Source organism: Cheilinus undulatus, linkage group 24 (assembly GCF_018320785.1).
Source record: "Cheilinus undulatus linkage group 24, ASM1832078v1, whole genome shotgun sequence".
Lineage (NCBI taxonomy): Eukaryota > Metazoa > Chordata > Actinopteri > Labriformes > Labridae > Cheilinus > Cheilinus undulatus.
This window is the reverse complement of record NC_054888.1, coordinates 16834398-16853253: the sequence shown is the minus strand read 5'-3', so window position 1 is coordinate 16853253 and position 18856 is coordinate 16834398. Positions and strand designations below refer to the sequence as shown.

The window sequence follows — 18856 nt, the reverse complement described above, 5'->3', positions numbered from 1 at the left end:
GTCTACTTGTCTAAAACTGCAGCTCACCAATGTTTTTGGAATGAACATGTCAGGGATCCACAGACAATTATCAATCATTTTTGTTTTGTTGCTTTAAAACTTTAGTTAAATAGATCTTTTGTGCCATATTTGTCATATTGTTCTTGAACTATAAACTACAACATTTTCAGGCAACTTAAATACTAAAAATTCAACCATATATGAGTTGAAAGCTAGTTTCGGTCACTTTTGGGGACAGAAAAAGACTCCAAAGTTAAACTCTTAAGTCAACTTTGCCTTCTATCCCATTGGTTACATCTTAAAATATCGACAAGTATCCAGTACAAATGCTTCTTCTTTTAACCAATACCATTATCTTTTAACAAAATATTTCAAGTGGCTTTGCAAGCTTCTTCTAACCAACTGCAACAACACGTTAATGATCGCAATGTGTTCCTGTACAAATGCGTAGTGATGAGGAAGTCTTGCCTCCATTGGTAAGGTTGGTAAAATTTTGAAAGACACTCGTAGATCTTATGTACAAATGATCAATCACTTTTCAACATACCTAGTGGTGCAAGTAGTGATGTCATTCAACCACATTGCCACCTGAATAATATCAAGGTGTGGCTATTGGAATGGGTTGCCAGCCATCAGTAGGGTTACTTAATTGGTGAACTTTCATGGTTCATAGGAACCAACGGACTGACATTTTTGACATTTCTAAATTTCTAAAGCTTCGTTCCTGTCATGTTTTGACAGAAAGTAGTTCCAAGACCATTCTTAGAAGAAGACTTTAGGGGTTTTGGAGGATGTGTTGGCTGATTTTAAATCATCAAAAACCTGAAGACAAATGAGTGGAAAGGGATGGAAATTCCTCTGATTGACGTCCACTGTCTTCTGTAGAATAAGTCATATAGCAATGAGGGATTTTGTCCGTTTACAGAATTTCAAACTTCAAGGAATGAAGCCACAATTCTACCTAAAAAATCTAAAACCTGTTGGTATGATGGTTGTGTTGCCTGCCAGCAGGGTTGTTCCATTGGGGAACTTAACTGGATTGTAAGAAAACGGACTAACACGTTTGGTATTTACACAAGTCTGAAGCTTTGTTTCTGCCATTTTTGACTGAAAATAGTTCCAAGCCCATTAAGTAGAAAAGAACGAAGGGTTTTGCACTCTCTTTTAAGTCAAAGGAATAGAAAATGTTGGAATATACTTGTGGTGCCTTTGGCCCTCCCTTGCCATTTGGTAGAACTGTTCATTTCGAAAACTTTCATGGATCGTTGGATCAAAAAACCCTTAAAATTTTGCCATTAACCAAATTCTGAAGTGTTGCTTCTGTGATTTTTTGAAAGAAAACAGTTCTGAGACATCTGTTTGCAGATGAATTTGGTCATTTTTGAAGATTTGCTGGCTAGCTTTGAGTATTCCTGTGCTTTTTCAAGGTAGAACCCAAGAAAATGAGGAAGTAAGGTTTGGAGAACTGCGACACTGACCTCCATTCTCTTTAGTTTGCATTTGTGGTGTGGCGTAGAGCTATCTTTCTTAAACTCAAGCCACTGAATTATGTCAAGAAAGTGTTAAAAAAAAACCTCAGTGAATGATCTTTCACTCCCATTTCTAACAGGACAATATGTGTTTTTGTGTGCAGGATGGAAGAGACGGTGCGGTCGCTGCTGCAGAATCAGGGCGTCCTGGAGCAGACTGCCGTGGACACGGTGGACATCATGAAGGCCTACAAGGTAAAACAGCATCCTCTGAGGGTCTGTCGCTCTTCCTGTGGTGATTAGATTAAAAAAAAAAAGACATTAAATGGAATTATTAGGGAGAGAAAGTATAAAGGAGCTAATAATAGTTCACTAATGGTGAATAGCTGTGTTCTTTAAGAACTCTCAGGTATTCCTGCAGCAATTTTGCAGGTATTGGTATCTTTTTTCACGTCTATCTTTCCCCTCAGACATCCACGCTGCAGAATAAAGCCAGACAGATCCAAGGTGAAACGCTCATAGCTGACCCTCTTACATAATAGAAATAGCTGCTGGTATTGAGCGGAGAGGCAGAAAGAATAAGTAATACCTTATATTTCTGAAGCACGGGGTCACCTCTGGGGTCGCACTCCGCAATTTGGAACCCAGCATGTTTACACGGTGTTGTGGTAGCGCTGAAACGCCTCAGTCTGTTTATCTGCAGTGTGATGTTACTCATTCCCTGTTTGAGAGCCTTAACCATGGAAGAAAGTAAGTCATATTCCCTCCAACCATTTCTACACCAGCATCTATGCTTCTTTACATCCCACTAATCTAACTTTATCATCACTTTGGAGTCATATGAGAACTTTCTATAGAGCAGAGAACACGCTTTAGTCTTCAACACCCAGAGGGTGAAATGAGTGCCTCAGGGGAATACACGAAAAGGGCATCACTAATTCAGCAAGTAAGCAATAAAAAGAGCGTCAATATAAATGACTACACACGTTCATCACGGTGAATAAAAACGAGGACGGATATCTTTGAGTGATGAGTGCAAATAAAAGTGGGCAGGATTAAAAACGAGGGCCATAAAATTAAATGTCAGCTGCTTTACGGCTTCCTTTGCAGTGAGTAGAAGACATTTGTGAGACATGGGAAAAGCCGTGATAATAGACTACACTTCTAAGGCTTCATAATAAAACACTATGGCCAGACAGCCAACATTTTGTTTACCAGAGTCTCTGTAGCAGCCTGTATCTGATTACCTAGTAGGTATTTTGTCTTTGTTTGCATTCACGTAGGCTTAACTGTAAATCTTATCTTTTTAAGTTGTTTAAACCTACCCATAATTATGGTTAACCCTATTCTAGCTGTTGAATAATTTGGGCAAAAAATCAAATGCCATGGCTTTTAGCTTTACTCCATTTTTAGTGTTAAAATAGCAAGCACGCTAACTCTTAAAAAAAAAAAAAAAAAACAACTACTGAAACCATGCAGAACACTTTGAGAGTAATGGCTTCTACTCAGTGGAAAACAAGCTAATGCTACATTATCTCCAGTTATGAAAATATAACGATTTACTCTAATATTAGCTTATTTTTGCCAGGCTAGCAGCTTGACTTTAACTAGGACCATGTAAGATGCTCAATTCCACCCAAAAACAAATGATGTTGCTATTAGCTTTAGCTTTATTCTACTGTCAGGGCTAAATAACAAAGGCTAGCATGCTAACACATTAAACTGAAAGGCTTACTTTTTTGTTGTTTGTTTTCTTCAATACTTGTTACTTTTTGCAATGCTAGCAGCTTGACTGTAACTAGGACCATGTAAGATGCTCAATTCCACCCAAAAACCAAATGACATAGCTTTCAGCGTTAGCTTTAATCTAGTTTCAGTGCTGAAAAACAAAACAAAACAAAACAAAGGCTTGCTTGCTAGTATAGTGAACTGCAGAGCTTGCTTTTTCCAGGACACTTGGCGGATAACTTCTCTGTTTGGCTTGTACTCAAAGGATAACAAACAGAGGCTACATCAACTCCAGTTCAAATTTTTCAAATCTTATATTAGCTAATTGCCATGCTAACAGTGTGACTTTAGCTAACACCATGCTTGGCAAAAAAAAATCCACCCAACAAAACAAATTACGATACTAGTCGGTTTATCTTTACTCCAGTTTCAGCGCTAAAAGAACATAGGCTAGCATACTAAACTGATAGTTAATGATAAATCTTGAGGTTAAAGTTTCCTTTTGGTTTCTACTCGAACAATAACAAGTAAGCGCTACATTATCTACAGTTTCAGTTTAACCATTTACTGTAATATTTGCTAGTTTTTCCATGCTAGCTGCTTGACTTCACCTAATGCCATGCTGAGCAGCAAATTTGACCTTTCTCTTAGCTTAGCTTAACTTCATATTCATTGCTAGGAAGCAAAAGTGAGCATACTAACAAACTTAACTGATTGGCGTATTGATTATAAAAAGCATTTACTGCACCATCCCAGGTCGCATCCTCCTGGAAAGTGAACCATTTACCATTATCTAAGCCTCAAGCTTACTTTAAGCTATGCTAGCAGCGTGGCTCAAGCTAAGACTATGTTGGGCACAAAATTCCACCCAAAAACCTAAATGACATTGCTCACTTTAGCTTTAAACTAGTTTCAGTGCTAACTAGCAAGAGTTAGCATACAAACAAACCAAACTGACTGGTTTATTGATCTCAGTTATGACATCATCTCAGGTAGCATTCTCACAAAAAGTGAACCATTTACTATCACATTAGGCTCAAGCTTATTTTTAGCTATGATTGGAGCTTGGCTCTAGCTAAGACAATGTCATTCCTATGTATTTAGCCCTACATTATTGAGTTTTACAGAGCAAATGTAAGCATGCTAGTATGCTAAGCTGATGAGATGAAAAGAATAAGCTGCCAAATTGGCACCAAATTTAGAGAAAAGGATATTGTGATAGTTTAGTCTTTACTGGTCATTCAATGCCCTGTTAGCAAAGGTTTTAGCATGTTAACCCATGAAACAGGTAGTAAAATAATACCAGTCTTTGCTACTTAGTACCAGAGTGTCAACATCAACATCTAGCTCAGCTTGGTTGTAGCTGGACAGGTATAATCTCAGACTCTAGGTTTCTCTTGGCTGTACAATGGGATTGTCTGAGTAATCATTTCCATTGTCTATGTACCATATATTTTACTGTATTTATTGTATTGTGTTATATGAAGGCAGGGTTTGCTCTGTACCTTTGCCTTGGATGAACACTGTTGTAGAGAATAAACTCAGAGGGTTATTATGCTACTCCCAGTAGCTGTATTTCCGAGCACTCAATGTACCTACACTGCGCTATGCTCCTGCTGCAGCTGTATTCTGTGTATTCAGCAGACAAACTCAATAACTTGAAAGGGCAGCGTGAGGGACAAGGTTCCCTCCCCTCTCCGACTCCAGACTCTCTCTGCGGAGATTATTAGCGAGCCCTTTAACGCCGTCTGATGAGCAGTCTCTCAGAGCTTGCCGCCGACTTCACACGCCGGCGTAGAGCAAACAAAAGCAAACTTAAAAAAGCGTGACTTTAAAGCATTGCCTTGAACACAATTGTCTGATGGAATCAAGCAAGATTGAAAACCTAATATGTGTTTAGAGGAGATTGGATCAGGCAGAAAACAAAGTGCCTCGAAGGACATTATATCCAATTCCTATTAGGAGGGAGAGCCTTGTTCTTTTTCTGCATGTGGATTTATAAAAGACATCCATTAGTGCTACTAACTTTGTGCTGCACATTAACCGTAGAGATATCTTCAGGTTTGACAATAATCTGTCAGCCAGGAATGAAAAATGTAATGTGTGTGCACGGTGATATATCACACTCTGAACAACTGAATACCACTTTGTTATTCAAAGAAAAGCCGCCATTACTTCAGTCATGTCAAAGTCAGCCTAACTCCCACTCTGTGCAGCTATACAGAGCTATAATACCCATAGAGGGGATTTATGAGTGAATGTTTGGGAAAATGATGGATCCGTGATATATATATATGAGGCTGAGATCTTGCTGTGTTATGCTTATTTGTTTTAATTTCACACGTACTTGTAGGCTAATGATTTGCAATCAGAGTCTGATGAAGAATCTCTCTCAGGGTTGGCCTTGAAGATATACTCACCACCAGACAAACTGGGCCATAAAATACCTTAGAAATCAAAGATCAAAGAAATTTGCTGGCTTTTTAGGGAGATTTTTTTATAACATAGCTGGAAAAAATGGCATCTTAGTGATATATCTGACGAGGAAAAGACTTAGAACTTGCTGCACTCGGGGTAGACCTTGCAGTTAAGTTGTATTTCAGGCTTTTTTTTGGACAAGATTTTGGTTCCCGTGGTTCCTGGTTTTAGTCATAGCTTGTCATAGATGCCCATAAAGAGGCCTCACATTATTTTAAGGTATCCCCAGCCAAACTTGACCATAAAAGGCCTTTATTTGATTAGTATGGAATAGCCTCACTTGAAGACACTTGCAAAAGATAAAAAGTGGAAGATTTGAGAAATAAAATCTCTTCAGGTTGCACTAAAATGGTCTCATCCATGGTCCAAAGTAGAATTTCTTTACTCCATGGGATCCCCCAGACTCTCAGTACTGGGTCCAATGCTATTTTCAATTTCCCCAATCTCTCCTCAACACTATATAATCCTTAAGCATAAGACGTTGGTGCCCGTGGTTCCCAGTCTAAAGTTTAGGATCCCTTGCAGTAGTCATAACATCATTTTAAGTGGGTTTTTATCAAATTCACTGGACAAGAATAAAGAGAGAATCTCTACCTCTATAAGTATCAAAAATTGAATTTGTTGGCTTTTTAGGGAGATTTTTGATAACATGGCTGGGAAAATGGCAGCTTAGTGATATATCTGACAAGGAGAAGGCTTAGAACTTGCTGCACTCGGGTTAGACCTTGTAGTGAAGTTGTATTTCAGGCTTTTTTTTTTTTTGACAAGATTTTGGTGCTAGTAGTTCCTGATATTAGTCATAGCTTGTCATAGATACCCATAAAAAGACTTGACTTTATTTTTAGGTATTCCCAGCCAAACTGGACAATAAAATGCCTTTTTTGATCAATATTGAAAAACGTCACTGGAAGAGCCAATTTAAGAAAAAAAAATGGAAAATTTGAGAAATTAATCTCTTCAGGTTTTACCAAAATGTACTCAAATGTGGTCCAACGTAGACTTTCCTTATACCAGGCTCTCAGTACCGGGTCCAATGCTATTTTTAATTTCCATAATCCCTCCTGGACACTAAATAATCGTTAAACATAAGAAGTTGGTGCCGGTGGTGCCCAGTTTGAGCTGTAGGATCCCTTGCAGAGGTCATAACATCATCTTAAGTGTGTTTGAATCTAATTTTCTGAACGAGAATCAAGAGAGAACCTCTACCCAAGTATCAAAACTTGAATAAATCTGTTGGCTTTTTAGGGAGATTTTTGGTAACATAGCTGGGAAAATGGCAGGTTAGAGATATATCTGACCAGATAAAAGGCTTAGAATGTGCTGTACTCGGGGTAGAACTTGTCGTATTTTGAGCTTTTTTTGACAAGATTTTGGTGCCATCATTGCCCTTATTGCCTCATATTTGCTTTGTTTCTTTAGTCATTGTACATCCCTATGCCTCTTCAGGCCTTTCAGGGCAATTCAGATGAAACAATCTAAGCACTCTATTGGAGAAAACAACTTTTTACTTGAATTGTCATCAAATTATAGACACATTTGACCCTTGAAGGTTGGTCACGGCCACTGGTTCCATCTTTTGAACAAAGAAAATGGTGTAGAATACCAATCATAGTTCCACCAAACTCAAGGTGACATCTTTATTTTTCCCCTCTCTCTGAAAACCTAAAGATACCCAGTTTGCAGATATGTCAAATACAGGGGGGAAATGCATTTTTATTCAGTTTTTAGTTCGAAAACCAACCCAAAAAGCCAAGTGCTTGCATGTTAGTGTGCTGAGTTAGTGCATATTTCAGGCGCCAAGGAATCCTCCAAAACGATGGATAATATCTTAAGTATGACAGATAGCTCATTGTGTTTTCCTTCTGCAGCTCATTGCTAGCCAGACACAGCCTAATTAGTGGCTAATTATTACCATAGTTAATTATCACAGATGCAAGGAAGCCAAAAAGGAACAAACCACAGGAGAACAGAGACGGAGGAGAAGATAGTTGGCACAGAGACAGAGGAAGAAAGAGACGGATACTCAGTGAGGGTGAAGAAGAGGAGATTTTGATCCCCATTATACAGTTGAGATGAGAGCCCTCAAGGTCACCGCCACTCTTTGGAAAATGAGTGAAACATGATTAGGGATTATGAGACGATTTTCAGCTCTGTTGTTAAAGCTGTTGTCCCGTCTGTGTATCTGATCCTCTCCCCTTTTTCTTCCTCCTTCCCTCTGATTCCTGAGCTCCTTACTTTTGTTGTACCTCGCTTTTTTGCTCCTTCTTCCCATCTGCTAAGGTTCTTTCCTGCCAAATTCTACCTCTTCTCTAACCTCTTTTCTTTGTCTGCGTTATAGGATAAACTCTCAGAGGAAGTGCAGAAGCAGCAAGACGGCCCCGAGGAGAACGGCTCCCCACTGGCAGCTCAAACAGAGCCAGACTCTGGGAATCCTGATGCCAGCCAATCAGAGGAGGACAAAGACAAAACCAAGCCTCTTCTTGAGCGCCTCAAGGCCTTGGAGGTAACTACTTTACTCACCACCTTTTTCTTTTCTTCTTCTTTGACTCCCCCTTTGTTCCTGCCTCTTCCAGCCACCTCTATCATTCCTTTGTGGCCAGCTTTGTCTGCCACTTGTCAAGAGCCTTTCCTCAGTTGTGTCTGAAAGCATGACAGCTCATCCAGCTATCCCCAGTCTTCTCCGTTTGGAGAGCAAAGTCATCCTGAGAGAGTCGCCGTGAAGGCCTCGGGCTGTACTCCAGCTTTGGTTTGTTTTTCTCGGCCGCTCTGGGATTTGAGCGGCTCGCCGCCAAGAGCCGAAAGCAACAGATCCATGTTGATTGTCTTCTTTTTTGTACTGAAGCCACTGGACATATATTCTCTCAGATCTCTGCAGCAATTAAAGCACTCAGACTTAATTAAATCCAGCCATTAGGCTTACCTCATGTTTCCTATGAAGTGCAAGAAAACAAGAAAGTTAATGATAACTGAAATTTTTCAAATATCAAACTGCCCAGATGGTAAGTCTTATCAATCTTGCTCAGTTTGGCCATGATTGAAAAAAGCACTGGAAAGTTACCAAGGTTTTTTATTTTGGCACATTGCCAAAACTCACCTATCTTAAACCCCAAGCAATGGCCATGTCCTTTGACTAAACCTTAAGCTTCTTATAACCTTCAATCATCAACATGTCCACAATGAGCTGAAAAAATTTGGAGTGAATCCGATAAAGACCCCTGGATAAGTTTGTTAAAATATAAACCCTGCAAATTGTTAAAAATCTCCAAATTTGGGCAATCAATGTTGAACAGCTAACTTCTTGTATATTTTTCACAGTGATAATAATTGACCTTTTTGAATGTCTTGATATGATACATTTGCACTTAAATTTTCATGTATGTAGGTCAAACTGAGTTGAGGGGCTATTATTTAGGGGGTGCTGTTGAGCCATTTTGTAAAGCACAGGCACAAAGGTACCATTAGACAGAATCTTACTCAACAAGGGGCTAAAGTGCAAGAAAACAAGAAAGTTAATGATAGCTAAAAATGTTTAAATATGAAACTGCTCAGATTGTAAGTCTTATCAATCTTGTTAAGTTTGGCCACGATTGAAAAAAGCACTGGAAAGTTATCAAGGTTTCTTATTTTGGCACATCGCCAAAAACTCACCTATCTTAAACCCCATGCTGTGGCCACATCCTTCAACATAACCTTAAGCCTCTTATAACCTGCAATCATCAACATGTCCACAATGAGCTGAAAACATTTGGAGTGAATCCGATAAAGCCCCTTGGATGAGTTTGTAAAAATGTAAACCCTGCAAATTGTTAAAAATCACCAAAATTTAACTATCAGTTTTTCACCATGATAATAGTAGACTTTTTTGTACGTCTGGACATGATACATAAGCTCTTAAATTGTGTGATGCACATGCACAAAAGCACCATCAGACACAAACTTTCACCACTTCTGAGTTTTCTGGAGAGTTTTGGGGCATGTTAAAGCTCAACATCTCCCTTTGACAGAAGAAAATAATGACACTTTTTTCCAGTAGGGTCCTCACACACAGATGCTTGGCCCTAATTATGCTGCAGACGTTAAGAAATTTAAGTGCAAGCATGCAAAAACAAAACAAGTAAAGGAAACACGAGTGTGGAGTCCATTCTGCCCATTTTGCCTCAGTTACTCTAATGCTGCCCTGATAAAAAAAAAGTCCCTAATTACAGCAAAGCGGCAGGTAATTGCCTGTTGCTCCTCAGCTGTGAGTTATCTCCAGCTGCTGGCAGGAAGCACACTCAACCTGTCTGATGAATCGCACTACCCAAACATTACCTTTTAAATGGCTTTATCAAAAGTTATCTGCCATTTTGTTCCGCTCGTGATGGATGCACCGCCTTCTGAAGCAGCACGAACAAAAGCTGAGGCGATTCATCACCGGCTGGCGTCGCGCATAAACTCCGCTGACACTAAGTAAGCACCGCCCGGCTCTCATTTCTACCTCTCAGCTGATACTGTTCATTAAGTTGGCAGCCCACATCATGGTCTGTAAACCGGCTGGAGGAGAAGTGCCTGCTGGCTATCTTACTTGTTAAGTGGAGAGCTAAAATAAGCCTTGTGTCCTGATCATTTACTAACCTGCTGCTTATGAAGCTTTGGCCTGCATGAAGGCTTTGCTGAAATGTACAAATGTTGGTTGCAAATTGAATAGAGTTAAGCATGATTACATCACACTTTGAGCTGTATTGGTAGTGTGATTTTAAAGCTCTACTAAATTAATGACGAATAACAATGCTAAAAATATTCAGTCTGCTTTTCGGCCCCTAAAAAGACACTGTTAGCCACTAGGCCGCTAAGTAGGTGGATACTAGGGATGTGAAGAAGTGAAGCTTTCATTACACTTAAGATCTCAAGTCATAGTTTGGACCCAAAGCTGCTGTTTAGAAAAATGAGAGACTGTTTTAACTGCACAAATACACTGGAAATGTGCCAAGGGCTTTGTTTAATGTTGCTGTGGTACTAAGATATCAGTTTAACTCGATTTTCACTCAAATTGTATTCAACAACAGTTTAGAACAAAAGCACTGTACACTCAGTAAATCATGCAACAAACTTTCCCTTTTGTCTCCTCCTGCACCTTCATGCATTTGTACTTTTCACCTCAATGCTTTGAAATTTTGGCTCACTTTTTTGTTGTTTTTTCAAAGTTGTTTTTCAAAAGTTACCCTTCATGATTTTGCTTTTTATGTCTACATCGTGCCGAGGACATCACAGCTTTCTGCAGCCATTCTTCTGCAATTTCCACAAGCTCGAAAACCTGTCACAGCTACACAGCGCATCACTGTAAACATGGTTATTGCTTTAAATTAACAGCATCTGCGCATTTAAACTGGCTGTTTACATTGTGCCATCTGCCACCTTGAAGAAATTGAAATAATCCTTCTGAATGATCAACCTCATTCACATAAATGTCAGGTTTGTGTCTGTGTAGCATATTTGTTATGGAGCCACTATGAGACTATCCCTTGAGAATGAAAATAGAAGAGAAGACTGCAGAAAAACAGATATATCTCAGATTTTCTCAATTTAAATGATTTGAATTTAATCAAATTGATTCCAAGGATTACTTAAGTTGCATTTTTAAGACCTGAGGAGCCAAATTACCCTTTAAACTTCTACTTTAATAAAAGTGTTTGTGGGTGCATTGCTGCTTTATTAAAGAAAAGAAGATACATTTTAAACAATAAAAAAAAGCTTGATGCTCATTTGTCCTCACATAAACCATGTCCTAATGGCTAATTGGACTAAAAGTCATGACTACAAACCTGTTGCCACTGCCCTGTCCCTAATAATCAATCTAAAAAGTCATGACTGCTGGCCTGCTGCCAGATTTGAGTGAAAAATTGCCTGGCGGAAACAAATCAAAATTTTACCAAAAAATAATAACCACAAAACTTTTGGCAAATTTGAGTGATAAATCAATTCCAGCAGACAAGACTCTTAATTTGACCAAAATGTCATGACCTCATAACTGTCGCCAAATTTGATTCTTTCAGCCCTAAATGTTTATTTCCAGCAGTTATTGTTGCCGGGTGACAAAGGTTCACTTCTGCTTTCCTTGGCAATTGTAAGATGGTTTCAAATAGCTCTGTGTGTTTAATATTTCCCTTTATTCAAGAAAACAAAAAGAAGAACACCTGAAACACATAATCATGGCCTGGTATTGCAGTAGCTCATCCTCAAAAAAGGCAAGATGGATTGGTCTCTTTGCCACCATTGTTGTTGACAAAGCTGTTACCAACTGACCCATCTCTTCACATTCTGACCTCAAAATCTAATCAGTACATCACTGAGTCAGATTGGACTTTAATGCAAAGTTTGAAATGTTCTCTCAGTATCCTTGCAATTGAATTCACAACCAAGGGTTGCACATAAACCTCATGACTTTCATCCTTGAGTCAGAATGGACATTTGTGCAAAGTTTGAGGAAATTCTGACAAAGTGTTGAGAGATATGATGTTGACCTACAAGGGATGAAATGTGGTCCAATGACCAACACCAATGTCCTTTGACCTTCACAATTCAATCAGGTAACCCTTGGGTCAGAGTGGACATTAGTCCTAAGTCTGGCAAAGATTCCTCAGAGAGTTTAAGGGATGCACATAAACCCCAGGACCTTGACATTTGACTTTTGATTCCCAAAATCTAATTAATGTGTCCTTGAGTCAGAGTGGACAGCTGGGCGATGTTTGAAGGAAATCCTTCAGACTGTCAAACAAGGGTTGGATATGAGGCCAGTGACCCAGACCTTTGTCTTATGATCTCAGAAAGGTAATCCATTCATCCTTGAGTTAGCGTGGATATTTGAGCAAGCTTTGAAAACAGTTCATCATTTAGCAGCTTTCTTGGGATATCACATTCACAAGCAATGGATTAAAATAAGGCCTAAGTTTCACAAAAGTCCTCAAAGTATTCTTAAGATAGTGTGTAAGTAAGCAAGGACTGCACATCAACCCCTTGGCCTTTTGACCTCTAACCTTCAAACTCTAACCAGTTCCTTCTGGAGTCACAGTGGGCATTTTGGCAAAGTTTGAAGAAAACCTGTAGAGAAATATTGCATTCACAAGAAAGGCCTGGACATACAGATAGATAGACATATCCCCTGAAAGCGTGTGGCCTCCAGTCTTGACTGTCGCCAATGTTTAGGCACAAAACAGAAAACATTGAGGACTTTGTGTTCATGTGTTGACAAAGCTGGAACTATGTTGGTTTGTTAAGAGAAATGAGAAGTACCAGCTCAACAAAAGGCACCTGTGGACTGAGGCCTTGAATGTTGGCAAGTTTAGATTAGAGGGTATTTGTTCCACATGAATGTAAGCTTTGATTACATTTGTACCTATAGCCACTTTTCTAAGCTTTCATTAATCAGCATTTCTTCCTGGTTGAGGTAATTTGGGTGTTTTGGTTTCTAATTACATTCCCTATGTTTTCATCATAGGAATCGTAGTTTCCACTAAAGGCCACAGAGCCGACTGACAGCTCCTAATATGCCTCCTGCCTCTGACAAATTGGAAACTCCCAGCGATCAATACGCCGACACCTCATCTCTCTGCGAGTGGAGGAGATATTCCTATTAGAGCCCAAACTCCAAATGGCTAGCAGCCGCCCCAAAGTTCAACGGCATGACTTCCATCCCCTTGACCTTTTTCAACGCGGCTCTTTGTAAATTTTTTTATCAGTCGTCCTGCTTTAGCTCCGACATCTGACCTTTGAGGAGAAAGCCTTCGTCTCTCCTTGATTGCTGCTTCTGTCTCCATTGTTGTTGCATCAAATGTAACCAAAAGTCATGGTGAGGATCCCGCTGCACGGCGTGTCTGACTCTCTGTGTCTGTTTGTGTTTGCAGGAGAAGAACTCAGCGTTGGCCTTGGAGAACGAGAGCCAGAGGGAGCAGTACGAACGCTGTCTCGATGAGGTGAGTGTTTGCCTCGTCTCTCTGAGGCGGAGTCAAGGCCGCCTCAAGACTGGACAGATGTTTGAGTCACCTAGAGGAATTCACAAGTTTGTTAGTGGAGTTTGTTTCCTCTCTGTGTGAGCAGAATTAGTAGTAATGTTGAGTTCAAGATGAAGGTTTTAATGAGGTCTTCCAATGCAGTTTCCCCACAGGTCTGCAATTTTCTTGAACCACAGCTCGTGAGAGGCAGACAGGAAATGTTGATATTCACAGTTAGTTAAGAAAATAATGACTCAGGAAACATGGATAAAAATAATATTAGATATTAATGTATATTAAAAAGAGACCTGCACGTTCAGGCTTGTTGACTGTTGGATTAACATTGGTATCTTTTATAGACGTCCTACAACAAAACAAACTCGGAATTGTTGGGATTTATAGCTTAAGATTTTGGTTATGAATAACCAAAACCACCTTGAAGAAAGCAACCAAAATGGGGCAAAAATCAGACTCAGAATTAGGATTTAAATCATAATATTAGTAGTATTTAAGAAATATTGGTGTTTAAATAGATTAAAAAATTGGCAAAGGTTTGTTTGTGAAGAGTGAGAGTAGATGCTTAGGCTCTAAAAATGGCTGAATAGAACAGAGGAGACAATATGGTTGAAACACATGTGGCTTCACCTTATATGTGACTTTTAAGATGGGACTGAGAACAGAGAAAAGCTCAAGCTGAGGAGTCTACAAACTCAGTATGGTAATGTAACCAAGCAGAAATCTAGTGGTTTGAATTTAATTCTAGCAGTTGCACTGATGTTCATCCGGGATATAAATGGATACAGCAAAGTTAATCACAAACACATGCTTCCTGCGGCCCGTTCTGCCCAGATCAAAGCCTCTTACTTGTAGTTATTTTGTGTGATTAGAGTCTAGTGTCCAGATAAAACAAGAAGTAAGCAGAGGTCAGTCCATTAACGTTCCTTCCACGGTTCTGGCAAGTTAAATGTCTTGTGGCGACAAGAATCAGCTTTAAGATGCAAACAGGGCTTGTAAGGTCTGGGAGATTTTGTTTTAACGTCAATTTGACAGGTTAAAGATGTATAATTTTGTTCATTTTTTAAATATTAGTGTTAAAAGAGTGATGAAGCAATAGTTTAAAATCATATCACAGCAATGCACTAAATCCCTTCTACACTTAGACGTAATCTCAACATATTTTATTTTCAAGCAAAAACCATAAAAAATGGCACTTTATAAGCTGTGTTACACTTAAAACATGCAGTTTTACTGACATACAATAGTCGTCCAAGCCTCTGTTTTTGTCAGAAGTTGGTCGCTAAGCGGTGCTGCACTGAAGTTGAATACTCAGGATCATGGGATTGAGACTAGTTGCATTTGTGACACCTTATTTTTGTTTGGGTAATGATGACTGTGATCCACAGCTCAATAATTCAATCATTCTGGCTGAAATATAATGACTTGAAATGTTTCAATAATTTGTGATTACTCTTCCACTGAAACATTTAGGCTTTTTTATGTTCTCAGATGGCATATTTACAACATTGTAAAGACATAAGATTGTAGTCCAACATGGAATTATAAGACAGATTGCCCTGTTTATGCGTTAGTGGAAAACTAGCAGACAGATAAGCATTTGGCAATACTTGCATATTGTAGATAGAAACCAAGCTACATAAATAGATGGCATAGTTGTATTTGAAACCACCTACTCATACTATAGTTGAACAGAGCATGCAGGATGTGGTTTAGCATAGTCTTCCAGAAATATGCAAGGCCTTCTCTGATAGAGACGTTGTCTGAATGGGAATACATGCTGATCATGTCTTTCCAGATGCGTAAGCTGCCCACAACATAAGTGTAGCATTAGAGAAGCAGGCTTTTGAACTGTGCTTGATGGTCCCTCTCCTCTCATTCCAAACAGAATCTCTAATTATAATTTATCTGACCACAGAACAGTTTTCCATTTTGTCTCAGTCTATTTTGAATGAGTTTTTGGCCCATGAGCATGAATCATGTTCACTTAGGGCTTCTTCTTTGCATGACACAACTTTTTTTATGGAACATTTTTCTGAAATTGTTTGACAGTTTTCATAGATTGCTAAACCTCTTCCCATTTTACCTCTAAAAGAGACTCTGCCTTGCTAAAATGATCCATTTATACCCAGTTATAATAATGACCTGTCGCCATTTAAACCCATTGGTTTCAAAATGCTCATTCAGCTGTTTTCATTAGTACCACTTACTTTTACAGCCTTTAGTTGCCCCGTCTCTACTTTCTTTTCAAATTGAGCTAATATTCTTTATGAAATCAAATGTAGCATCACTAAAAAAGCAGCATTGTAATAGTTAACAGTCTGAGCAGATTATTGTTTTATTTGTTGGCCGGATTCATTCTATTTAGGAGATGAGCTGTTAAATAACCCCAACCTGATGTGAGCTGGTGTTGCAGAAGCAATGTTTTTACGTAACAATGGCTCTTGTGCGCCCTGCGGTTATTTGTGCGAGCTTGATAAGTGCTGTTTAGAGAGCCTCATGAGGGGAATAAAGCAGCCAGGCTGTTGGCTGAATCACTCCAGGAAGGGAGGGTGAGGGAGAGGAGGTATGACCAGCAGGGACAAGTTGCCCAATTTGTCCTGGAACCAAGCGGCTCAGCAGACCATGTTAAAGTGCCCGAGGGCGAGAAAGATGGGCGAGAAAAAGAAGACGGGGAACCAGAGGAGGGAGCATAGAAAATAAGAAATAGAGGGGAGATTTTATGATAGAGCTGTTTGAGTTTCTGGGTAAAATCAGTTGCCTTTCTGCCCCTTTGGCCTCATTAAAACGTCCCGGCTCGGCTCTGTTGTGTTTACTTGTCACTTTTTTCCTCTGCGGTTGACTTCTGTGGAAGAAGGCCTCCGTAATGATCCTGTTTTGATGATGGAGGCTGCACAGCAACAGTGAATAGGTGATTATTTTTTAATGTTCCGCCAGCTGCTTGTCTAAATTTCACCGTGTGGTCGAGCTCATTTGTAGCTTAATTACTTGTGTCAAAGTCAAACAATAAGTTCTCCATTGAATCAGGGTCTTGTTTCAGCCACAGCGGCGGCCAGCACGGCTCATTTCACCGTATTTACTCTCATCTCTCCTCATTCGATAAATGAGAGCGAGGGCACTCAGAAAACGCCGATGTGGATTCACACGGTATTAATGAGCAATCAATGGGCGGTAATCGGAGACGTTTCAGCACTGGCGCTGTGGTCTGGAGTGGGGGCGGGTGTGAGCGTGTACATCTGTTGATACCAGCATCAAGAAAACATGATCAAATATGGTAGAAGATATGCACATCCACAAGAAAATCAGTATCATATGGGGCTACTGTGTTCACTTAAACTCATGATAAATCGTTACATGTCTTGGATAGGAAGGTGCATTATAAGCAGTCTATGGAGGCTTGTGAGGGCCATAAAAGGTCAGAGTTCCAAAATAGCCAAGTTGCACTTAATGATGCTTTGCCTTTTCCATCTTTTTCAGGTTGCAAATCAAGTTGTGCAGGCGCTCCTCACCCAGAAGGTCTGAGTCATTTTTATCCTTTCATTTTAGTTTTTTATGCTCACACTGCATGACCAAAAAAGTGACAAAATGAGTAGACAATCACCAGAAATAGAGTACAAAATTACACAAGGCATTTACAGTAATGTATCCACTGACACTAATTTGATCCTCTTCAAATTAATTGAAAGTAAACCCTTGTTAGAGCTAACTTTCCTTTTGTAGTGATATATAAATGCAATAATTCAAACACTAAAACAACATTTCCTCCCTCTGCCCATGTCTCTGTCCTCTCAGGATCTGAGGGAGGAATGTCTAAAGCTGAGGACTCGCGTCTTTGACCTCGAGCAGCAGAATCGGGCGCTTAGCGTCTTGTTCCAGCAGCGGATCAAGCCTGCTTCTGACCTGCTTCTCCAGGTAGGCCGCCCACACAACAGACACAAGTTGTAGGTGATGTGGCACCATTGTTGTGTAATTGTGATGTGCATAAATAAGAAAAACAGGCCAGCTTTAATGGATATCACCTGTTATCTGCATTCTTAAGAACTTGTGGCCTGGTTTAAAGCTCTTAAATAACATCTTTAAACAAAAACAAGTGCTGAAGTTTGCTTTGGATTTTTGGGCCATCAACACTATCAATCAGTTTGTTCTCTTCCCACAGTAAATCAACTAAAAGTTGTCTCCAAATCTCCAAAGACTGTTGAAAATTAAGTTTCTTCTATATGCTGACCATGCTATTAATACTAACTATAAAGTTAGTTAGTTAGTTTTTAAAACACTATTTACACGTATGACTATGATGTTTTTTTTACATACCACAGTGCAGTTTATAATCTGAAAGATGTGCAGTTTATAATTGTATATTCTCAGGAATATTCAGGTTATATAAATACAGTTTCACTGATTTGTTTTGGATACTTTTATGTGTTAGATAAAAATAACATTTCTATGCAGATGACACCATTATATAAATTGTAAAGTTCAAAATTTTTTGAATATGCTGACAGTACCATTAATACAAAATATGTAGGTGACACCATTGTATGATCATTAAGACATACAGTTTCCTTCTTATGCTGACGATACTCATGGATTGGTATGAATATTATGTTTCATTTATATGAAGATGATGTCATTATATATACTTAAAAATACAAAGTTTGGTTTTATGCTGATGATACAATTATTTACTCCTATAAAAACAAAGTTTTTAATATGCCTGTGACACCATTGTATGATAATTAAGACATAGTTTCCTTCTTATGCTGACGATACTCTTTTATATACAAATGAATATTATGCTTTATGTATATGCAGATGATGTCATTATATACACTCACAATTACAAATTTTTATTTATCAACTTCCAGCAACTGCAGTTAAGAGTCAGAATGCAGGCCTTAACACCAACCAGAAGGGTGTTGAATATGTTTTAGAAAAACTAGGTCTTTTCCTACAGAAAATCCATCCAAACCATTGGACTGATGCCTTGCAAATAAAGCGTTTTGTGAAACTGGTCTCTTCTGGAAAAAAAATCTATAGTGACCATTAATTATGAAACCGCAGCACCAGACTAATAAACATGTATTTTATGTTTCCATCTAATATACCCTTGCTCCTGTAAACCTTACTGCTCAATCTCAGCCTCCACTCCACTCAGCTCTTGTTCAAGCACACAGCAGCTCCTCCAGTAAACAAGGCCGT

The 18856-nt window shown here is 39.1% G+C and overlaps 1 protein-coding gene across 3 annotated transcripts in view; it reads left to right on the top strand.

Annotated features, from left to right (window-relative positions):
* Positions 1 to 18856, top strand: part of LOC121506286 (nck-associated protein 5-like) — a 265350-nt gene that overhangs the window by 197219 nt on the left and 49275 nt on the right. For all 3 annotated transcript variants that reach the window (XM_041782019.1, XM_041782017.1, XM_041782020.1), the window contains 5 exons: positions 1634 to 1724; positions 8014 to 8178; positions 13556 to 13624; positions 17135 to 17173; positions 17450 to 17569. In XM_041782019.1, coding sequence (XP_041637953.1) covers positions 1634 to 1724; positions 8014 to 8178; positions 13556 to 13624; positions 17135 to 17173; positions 17450 to 17569 — 484 coding nt within the window. The remainder of the gene's footprint in view (positions 1 to 1633; positions 1725 to 8013; positions 8179 to 13555; positions 13625 to 17134; positions 17174 to 17449; positions 17570 to 18856) is intronic.